At 37.0% G+C, this 10210-nt stretch overlaps 1 protein-coding gene across 6 annotated transcripts in view; it reads left to right on the forward strand.

Moving 5' to 3' along the window:
• TASOR (transcription activation suppressor) overlaps positions 1–9950 on the forward strand; it is a 34749-nt gene extending 24799 nt beyond the window's left edge. For 3 of the 6 annotated variants that reach the window (XM_040592852.1, XM_040592855.1, XM_040592856.1), the window contains 7 exons: positions 3961–4907; positions 5624–5746; positions 6315–6474; positions 7146–7254; positions 7435–7613; positions 7699–7857; positions 8552–9950. In XM_040592852.1, the coding sequence (XP_040448786.1) occupies positions 3961–4907; positions 5624–5746; positions 6315–6474; positions 7146–7254; positions 7435–7613; positions 7699–7857; positions 8552–9114 (2240 nt within the window). In that variant the 3' untranslated portion in view covers positions 9115–9950. Of the gene's footprint in view, positions 1–3960; positions 4908–5623; positions 5747–6314; positions 6475–7145; positions 7255–7434; positions 7614–7698; positions 7858–8219 lie in introns of all 6 variants that reach the window. The other 3 variants (XM_040592857.1, XM_040592858.1, XM_040592854.1) reach the window with 3 other exon arrangements.
• Positions 9951–10210: the final 260 nt, after the last annotated feature.

The following is a 10210-nucleotide window of genomic DNA, read 5'->3' on the forward strand; positions in this document are numbered from 1 at the left end:
CTTGGATATTTCTGATATCCATCCAGTTGTGTAGTTCAGCAGCTCTTTTTTGTTTGACTGAGGAGGGAGGAGGGCAAGTGAAACAGGTTTCCCTTCGCAGCATTCATAGGCCTTTTGATGAAATGACAGAGTATTTCTGGCTAACATTTTCTCCACTTTCTTTAAGGGGCAAACATCAAAAAACTATTCTGATATTTTGCTGTTACAGAGTATGGAGACAGTGAAGTTGTTTGGATAGGACATTGTTTCTTTTAATCCTGGAGGAAACAGCTACTGTGCATATAGATGAGGTTATGGTTGCTGAGATAACTAGTTAAGTGGGTGATTAAGCATCTAAAAACTGTCATACGTTGTAGATGCTGGATGTGGGAGTCCATGCAAGGTTTTGCCAATTGACTGACATGTCGCAGTCATCTGTGGGACTGCAAATCTTAGTAGAAAAAAAAATATTTCTGAAGTCTTCATCTCTAGAGAACAGCACTTCTCCCTCTCAGAAAGAGATTGTCTGGAGCATCACTGGATTTCTTGAGTTCCTGCGAGGTTAGTTCTTCAGATTAGCTCTTGCTGCAGCAAGTATTGATTAGCTCTGCAACATGGTAATGTAAACAATGCTGTATAAACACCAGGAAACCCTACAAATGCTAACTGCTGCTGTCCTTCGGGAGGGGTAGGAAGAGTTCAGGAGGATCAGCTGTAAAAATGTGAAGACAAATAAACAGGTGAGAAGAGTGGATGGGACAGTTTGCATAAGTCATTATGGCCTGAATATTAAGCAGCTCATATTCTCACCTAGTATTCGGTTTTCATCAGAAAATTAGATCAGTAATACACTATTCAGCAAGTGGACTCATTTTATTGAAGTGCTTGGAGAAGGCTGCAGGAGAGTCACAAGAGCCATCAGTGTTTTGGGCTACTGGCACTCAATTTTTTCACTGGACATAACTTCCTGTATAGTATCCTCTGGAGGGCTTTGAGTTTTTATTCTAGGCTATTAAAATTAATTCAGTAATATAATTTAAAGGAAGCTGTTTTCTTTTCAGAAAATGATTGCTTTCTAAATCTGATGGCTTCTCCATGTCTCATTTTTGTAGCAAGGTAGCGATAGAAAGGAATTTGGAGAACATCAGTCCTTTTTCGTCTCTGCATAATTGCAGGAAGCCAAATTAGCAATCTCTTGTTTTTTCTTTTTAAACACAAATACGTTTTGATACAGAGGTCACGATCAGCTAAACTTACTGTAAGAACTTAACTCTTCATACTTGGTGACTTGAGGAGTTGCGGGTTTGTCTTGCTTCTTCTTAATGACATCAGAACATGCTGGAGGAGATAGATGTTCATAGGTCCTCAACTCATCTGGACTGCTTCTGTGTCATGTCATTGTTCATTTCTTCATGAGTATGTAACCTAAACTTCTGACAATGGTAAGCAAACCTGAATTGTATTTTTGAAAGCTGACTTGGGCACGTGTGTTTAACAAACCTGTCCTAACTCAGTTTTGGCTTGAACTTGAGACTCTTCTTTGGCTTTAGACGTTAAGTGCGAAAATGGTGTTCTTGCTTATTCTTCTTTCTCTTGTAAGAGAAGATCAATGCATTAACAGACGCTCTGAAAAGTGATGGCTTTTGATTACATTCATCTTGGATATGAAGAAGCAGAATGTTCTAGGCTTTCTTTGTCAGGTGGTGGTTGAATTTCTGATTTCAAAATCTACCCAAGAATTCTCTTTCTGGAGTCACTGTAGAAGAACCTCTCTTAAGCAGTGAAGAATCTGACTCTTATCTGCAAGGAGGACTACTTCAGCAGCTCTTCAACAGCTCTTCTTTCCAAGATTGTTTTCAGGCAGTTCTTTTTCTGGTTTCTTTGACATATCCAGTTACAAGGTATTACTAACAAAGAGTATGTTTGAAATCATAAATCATACTTCAATAGTTGTTGAAGTGTTTGTTTATTTGGGGTTTGCTCCTTGCTCAATCATTTGTTTTTTGTGAAGACTTGTGATGGAAAGGTGTAGATCTATGAAGGATGCCACCTTCAGCGAATTCTATTAAAATAAGGGTAACCTTAGTTTGTCATCCTTCTCTTTTTTTTTTTTTAATTCTGTTTTTTACAGGTTAGAAAACATTTTGGATTTCATATTCAGCAGTGTATCTTCCTGATTAAATTCTGCTCAACAAAAGTTTTTGGTTTTTAAAACAAAATTTATTTCTGGAAAAGTTAAATAATAACCTTTGAAGAACAACCTGATCTTTTTTTTTTTTTTTAATCATATATGTCTTGAAAACTTTTTTACTAATATAATTGTTACAGAAACTTTCCATCAAATCAGGATAAATGGGTTGTATATTGGTTTTTTTTTTCAGTAAACTTAGGATTTGAAATTTTCCCTGTATCAGAGCTGCAGACAGGAAAGACACAGAACAAAAATTCATTGCTAAAATTGGTATGCAACTGATTAGCTGTATTAAAATGTAAGAAGATATAAAAATAGCCCAAAATTTAAAGCCATAGTACAGCATTCAATCTTTGTACTAAGACTTGCTTATAGTACAGAATTTCTTGATTCACAATAGTGATGCAGCTTGTAAGTGTTGAGCAGCTCAAGAAGAATGAGATACATAACATTAAGTACCTTGTATCTAAAATGAGCTTAAATGTAAATTTACTCTGTTAACATTGTAATTTGGTACTGAGCTCTTAGATCTTTTAAAATTAATATACTTGTGTATGCAAAAAGTGCAGATCAACACTGAAAGTATAAAGCAACAGAAAAAAGGTTGAAATAAAAAAGAATAGAACTAATTGGAATAACCTGATGTGTATCTGTCTAGTGCTTTTAAAGAAAAACTAGAAATTTGGGTTGGCTCAAAGGATGTGCTGTGAAGGATGAAGAAAGGACATACAGTTTAATTCACAAGGAAAATAAAATGGAACCACATTTCTGGTTTCTCTGTGTACTTCTACTGGCATAAAGTAACGAAGGTGATACTGTCACCTTGAAAAAGGGATGCTGTTAGTGGCAGATGTTTTCCTATTAGATCTGGATAGACATGATCCAATTAGGGACTGAATATAACAGGCTACTTTGTATTCCAAAAGAATACTAATTTTTAAAAACTCTCTATACTATTTTGGTTATTGTTTCTGTTCTGGAAGTCTGGGTTTCTGTTTAATGGCTGTTAGCTTTAACAATAACACTACACCTAAAGAAACTAAAAAACCAAACTAACCATCTCAAAACCAAGAAAGAAAACCTACTTTGAAGTATTTACGGAATAGACATATACTGAAATACTTGCATGTTTCTGAAATATATGCATGTATATATATCATTAGTTACAACAAAGTGTTACCTTTTGGTTTAAAACCAAACCAAACCATGGTTTTGAATGTGGATGGTGAAGAAACAGAGTGCTGCAGAAATGATCTGAGATTTGGATTACCAGAGGCTTTCAGCATTCCTTGCAGCGTAACTGATTCTGTGTATCAATAGTTACCATAAAACTTACATCCTACCTTTTTAAGCAAAACCCCTTCTGTTCTCAATTGCAAGAGCAGACATGCCGCTTGCAGGCTTAATTCCACAAGGTGGTGTGTGGCTAAAGTAACCCTTTCCAAAGTCTGAGGATTATAACCTAGTAGCAAATGAAATACTTGAGTAACTTGTCACCCTGCTTGATTTCTAGTTTGATTTTGTTTTTTTAATTAAGGCAGTTCCTGTTATGCTTAATCATAAGTTATCTCTGGGAAAATTACTTGTGTTCTGCTTTTTGAGCAAACTTTGATTTTATTGTTTTACGGTCTTAGGAGCTATTAATTTTTTTATTATGAAGTCTTTGGATTTAAGTTGATGGGTGGGGGAGGCACAGCATCAATGCTGTTTCAAAACTGTTTTGGAGGCTTTAGTGTACCAGTTGTGTGTGACTTTCAAACATGAGATGACGATTAACTCTTCCTATATAGGTCTGAAATCACCAGAAGAACCGCTCGTGTGTTTACCGCCAAAGGATGCCTTTCCTAATGATCCCCGGGTAATAAATAGACAGAGAAGTTCTGATTATCAGTTTCCATACTCTCCATTTTCAGACACACAAAAGGGGACAGCAGAAGATGGACTTTATCCAAGACAAGTGGAGAAACTTGAAGATCAGTGTGGGCTATCAGATCACCATTTTACAACTAAGCATTCCATTAGTGCAGTAATAGAGACTACGCTATTAGAAGAATATAATCTCTTTGCAAGAAAGATTCAAGAAATTTTGCATCAAAAAAATATTGCTTATGTTAGTGGTATGTCCACACCAGTCTTCTCTCCCCGAGAGAGGATAATGAGACTTTCTGAATATATCTGTCTACAGGCATCGGAGATTTCTGTCCAAGAATATATAGAGACACTGAGTGAAAAGTTGAATAGAGTTATTTTGTCGTCTTCGTGCATTAGGCATACTCCACCAATTTATTGTAGTCCTGAATCGGCAGAAATGGTTAGTAACACTGCACTGAATCCTCCACCTGACACGCTGCCTGTTTGCAGCGACTCTGACACAGCGTTGTTAGCAGAGCCATTGTGTAATATTGTGGTGGTGGAAAATCGGGATTCTGTTGAGCAGCATTCGGCAAGCTTACCCTTAATGAAGGATGAAGTAGATCACGTGAATGCTAAAACTGAGGATGTGTTGACATCTGATCAGACCTTTTCCGGTGGTGATCTGATGGAGCCACCAGAAAAGACACAGAAATCCCCAGAGAACGCAAACATTTCAACCCAACCAGTCCTTTCTGATTTTATAAGCCAATTAAAACCTGAAGTATTTAACAGTTTGGTCAAAATTATTAAAGATGTACAGAAAAACACTGTGAAATTTTATATTCATGAAGAGGAGGAAAGCATTCTCTGCAAAGAAATCAAGGTAAATATATTTCAGTGCAGCTGCTCTGTAGTGTTAAAATAGAATAGAGCGCCTTTCAAATCAGAATGAATGAAACTGGACTACAAACATAAGGCAGTCTGAAAGTTGTTTCAGAAAAGGTTGAATTGTGAAAACAGGCTGTCCTGTCTCATTTCTTGGTTGAGCTTCCGAGGTAGTCTTGCTTATATTCAGCTTTTTTGCAAATAGTTGGAAAGCAGAACAGGCTGTAGTTGGGTTCTTTCTGAAGATACTGCTGGGGACAGCCTCACAGAAAAGTGGTAACAACGGCAAAAATGCGATAGCCTACCGTTTTAAAAAGAATATATGAAAAGTCAGTGTGAGTAGTTTGGGTTTTTGTTTTCCCTTCCCCTTCAGTTAATAGTGTGGGTAACTTTTTGGAGATTACTGTTCTTCTGTATTTAATTGTGTAAGATGAAAGTGAAATAACTTTTGGCTTTATTTGAACACTCACGCAGTTCTGATACTGTCAGTTGGCCATCTATGTGCGATTCTGTAAGAATGACTTGACTGGCTGGAACAGGCTATTCGTGTGTTGCTGCATCCTTCCGATTGATGTATCGGAAAGACCAGGAAGCCAGCCCCTCTGAGATTCATCTGAGTGGAAAACTTGCTTACCATGGTCATCATGTGGGGATTGTTTTGGCTGAACTTCCTATTCACTTTTTCTTTACCATCTTCTCTTTTTGTGGTGTTAGGAATACCTTACAAAGTTAGGTAACACAGAGTGCCATCCAGAAGAGTTCCTTAAAAGAAGAGCTGCTGTAGATAAACTGTTGATAATTATCCAAAATGAAGACATTGCCAACCTCATCCATAAGGTATTTCACATAAGTAGATGTGTTCTATAGAAACCTATTGTTAAAAGATAGTGAGACGAGCTCATTTTGAGCAAGGCTGCTTTCCTCTAACATAGCATTTAAACAATGCCCTGTGTTTAGTTGCTGTTTGAAGAAACAAAAATGGTGGTAAATACCTAGTATTGTTCCATTGTATACCTGTAACTTCTTCCATCTCCACATACATGCTAATACATGTTTATTGTTAGTAGTTGTAAAGTTGTAGAGGCTTGAGTAGTTCTGCTTCTTGTTCTGTGATGCTCTAATGGCAAGTGAAGGCAGCTGTCAGGTTACCATGGGTAGTCCTGACAGCTGTGGCTTATGAACCTGTGCTGGGCAGAAAGTAAAATTATTCTAAGCGCTCAACTTCCATTGTCTCATTCCTCTGGTATTTTTGAGACAGCATTTCCCAAGGCAGGAGGAAGAAATGATAATTCATTGAAAATGAGTTTTGTAGTTTGATATTTAAAGTTCTATAGTTTGTTCTGTTGGGTTTTTTTTTTTGTGTGTGATATTTGGCAAACATCTTGTTTGTAACATTTTTAAACAGATACCTGGCTTAGCAACTTTGAAGAGGCTTTGTTGTGTCAGCTTTGCGGGTGTCGATAGTTTGGATGATGTGAAAAATCACACTTACAATGAACTGTTTGTGTCTGGTGGTTTTGTTGTGTCAGATGAATCTGTCCTTAAGCCAGAGTCCATCAGTACAGGTAAGTGTGGTGCTTTCTGAAGCTTTAAAACACTGACAAAAAAGCCTCATGTTTTAGTATGTGGGAGAGTGGCTGTACTTATTGCAGTGAAGAATGGAGTCTTCTCATTTTCAGGTCTTCTAATTTTTGTGAGGTTTTTTTGAGAACTTCAGCTAATTCAGTATGTTTCTTATGTCGGTGGCCTTTATGGATAAGATTTTTCTGGGGAACATGTGAACTTGGAGATCTTGTCTTTCTAAGTTTGCATTACCTTGTGTAGTTATGTATGTGGAACCTTTTATTCCTTACTACTCAATCCAGAAATGTGCTAGAAAGAAATATTGAAAAACTACACTTTCCCCCCCCCCCCCACTTTTCTGTTTTTGGAATTGAATAGTTAACAAAGTTTTTTAAACAGATACTTGAGCAAGGCAGACCACCTATGACTGAATTGAGCTTTTACATATGCGGATACCGCTGTTCGATATCTGACCTACAAAAAAGCAGCTCAGTTCTGCAATATTGTTGCTGCCTAATCTGCTAGGAAGAAAACCTAAAGTACTAGGCTAATATTCATAGTTGCGTAACTATACTTTGATGAAGACAAAAGTGAAGCATTATGTGTATACTGAAGCAGTGTTTTCAGTTTGCATAACGCAAAATATAACTTCTATTCACTATCTCCAAAACAGATAAACTAAAACAGTTCTTAAAGTTTCTGGAGGAGCTCAATACCCCAGATGGGAAATGGCAGTGGAAAGTCCACTGCAAAATACAAAAAAAACTTAAAGAGCTGGGGAGGTAAGTAGTGTTCTTCAATACCAAATGCTTGTTAAAATGCTTCAGCTTCAATTATGCTCTCCAAAACCCAAATAAGTAGGACTTACTCTCACATTTGTGTTTTGACTTAATTTTAATATTTAGACTGACCTTAAATCAAGTGCCTTTCTAACGGTGTATTTTCCCTCCCCCCCATTACAGAATGAATGCCAATGCCCTAAGTCTGCTGACCCTTCTGAACACCTATCAAAAGAAGCACTTGGTTGAGATTCTGTCTTACCATAATTGTGATTCTCAGACTCGAAATGCTCCAGAATTAGACTGCCTTATCAGGCTTCAGGCTCAAAACATACAACAGAGACATGTTGTCTTCTTAACAGGTAAACCCAAAATTTATGAGTATTTCTCTCCCCTTTTGATAAAAGATGCTAAATAATAATACAAAGTCTCATTTTATGTATTTAGAAAAGAATCTCAAAACACTTTCAAATTACATTGATAACGGAATAGTGGTTGCTACTGTTGATGACTTTATGCAAAATTTTGAAAGTCTCGTTGGGTATCACAACTCGGTTACTGAAGAAAACAGCCTGTCTTCCTCTGATACTCATGCAAGACAATCAGGTAAAAAAACCCAACAAAATATACGCTTTGTTTACCTAATTAGATGTGTGGGGTGGAGGTCCTTGAGAATAGTGTGCGTTTACTCTTGTAAGTGGGCTACAGATAGCAAGGAAAACCCAACTCAAGTTACTCTTTTTCCATTTTAAATGATGGTGGAAGAGCAGCTGGCGTGGAGCGCCAAAGGCGATCTTAAATACGGAGTTATATACAGGCTAAGGCCGTATTCAAGAAAGCAGACATATGCCAAAGCTGCGTAACCGTCTGTTTGCAGGAGAAGGATAGACTTGTAACAAAGGGACTGAGATGTCAGCAATTGTGCTTTTAATTGTCTGATCAAATACTCACCTACTGTATAACTTTAGATGCTGTTTTGACATTAACCCCTTTGGAGCTGGGAATGGGGATTTCCCAACAGTAAACATGAACACAATGCACAGAAGCTTTTAGCATCGGAGTAACTGGACACTCACAGAGGGTTAAGTATGTATGTTGAGTAAGTGAACGAGAGTGGCAGAAGACCAAGACTTAAGTGATACTGGATTTACAGACCTGAATCTTAACACTCTGTGAGTAGCGTATAGCTTTTCTAACAAAAGTTTGTATTTCAATAGAATAGGACTTTTTTCTCTCCCCCCCTTTTTTCTTTTCTTTTTTTTTTCTTTTTTTTTTTTCTTCTTTTTTTTTTTTAATTTAGTTCTTGTAGAGAACAATGAAAAGGATGAGGAGGACATGTCTTTGGATTCAGGGGATGAAACATCACAAATAGAGATCTGCAATGATGCCTCCAAGTATGATACTCATTTGGAAGCTTTGCAGACAGAGGCCAAGGGCTTACATGGAGCAGATGCAAAAGAAACCTGCGTACCAGTTACTGAGTTACCTCCTGAAGCACAAATTAGCATGGTGGAAAAGCCTTCTAAAATTGACTTGGAAGAGATCCAGCTCATCACTCCAGTTTCTCCAATGTGCTGTGCTGAAGGAGAAAAACACAATTTGGTTGAACAAGCTCCTTTCAATAACTTCCAAGTTTACAGTAGACAATTAAACCTGTCCCACCAATTCAGTCACTTTAATGTACTCACTCATCAGACTTTTCTGGGAACAACGTACCCAATTTCTTCGGCAAGTCAGAACCAAGAAGGGGGCAGTTATTTTCTCTCTGCTTACAGCCAGAGCGTGGATACAGAGAAGTCAGCATCACCGGCTGGCTGGGATGTAAGTTGCGATTCTTCCAGGCCATATTCAAACCAGAAATAAACTCGTAAGTCTCTTTTTATAAGTTGCTGTGGACTTCTTTTGTTTCTAAAATGGTGGATTAACAATTTCTATTTTATTCTGGAACAAAATGTTTCTTGTCCTTTATCTCAAATGTTTTCTTGTCTTATTTAAATCCTGATGGCCTGTACCTGTTGGAAACATCTGAAAATTGAAATAAATATATATATTTTTTAACATTTACTGTACTTGAATTATCTTGTTTGTTGGCACCTTTATGTTTCTACATTTGTATTTGACCTGTACCTGGGCTTCAGTTTGAGGTCTGTTTAATTAATGTAAAACTGAATGTCGGACTAAAATATGTGAAACAGCAAGACTTTTTTTTTTTTTTTTTTAACTGTAAGAGTATCCAAATCGCTTTTCTTTACATAAATATCAAAACTTAAGTATTTATTTGACATTTGACACAGATTTTGTACAAATGTTTTTACATAGCTATAGGGCAGTGTAGTTATTCTAATGCCTCTATACTGGATTCTGGCTAAATACCTCAATTAGAGTAACTAATGGTGCAGTTCCATTACAAAAATAAAATAAACTCTTAATGCACAAGGGACTTGCTAACACATTGCATTGTCTGTGGTTTTATATTATTTTCAAAATGTGAGAAATGTACCCAAAGTTTATTTCATGAATAGCAATTATCTTTGTATCTAATTTTGATACTCTATGCTTATTACAGCACCAGCAGAGCAATCTTACAACTTCTACTGTGCCATTGTAATTACCATTCTGTAATGAGAAGGACAAATCAGGACCTGGTTTTAGTGACTGTGGTAGCTCAATTTGCATTAGAAAAATCTCAGTCCTCTCCTCCTTTAGCACAATGAGTACCTTTTTTTTTTTAATTAGCATTGTCCTAAGTACAGTTTTATCTTAATCTTGTCCTTTTAAATTTCACATCTGCTGAGTTACAAACTTACTCTTCCCCAGAGATTCTCTCTTAATTGGCTCGTTTTGTGCATCCTCTTCTGACTCAGGCTTCTGCAAAACAGCAGCTGATGGTAAATAGCTGTGGGGTCTCAAGACTGCCCTTGTTCCTGGTTTTGCATATACCGATACTCGACACGTATAT

The sequence above is a fragment of the Falco naumanni genome, chromosome 4 (genome assembly GCF_017639655.2).
Source record: "Falco naumanni isolate bFalNau1 chromosome 4, bFalNau1.pat, whole genome shotgun sequence".
In the NCBI taxonomy this organism is placed as follows: domain Eukaryota; kingdom Metazoa; phylum Chordata; class Aves; order Falconiformes; family Falconidae; genus Falco; species Falco naumanni.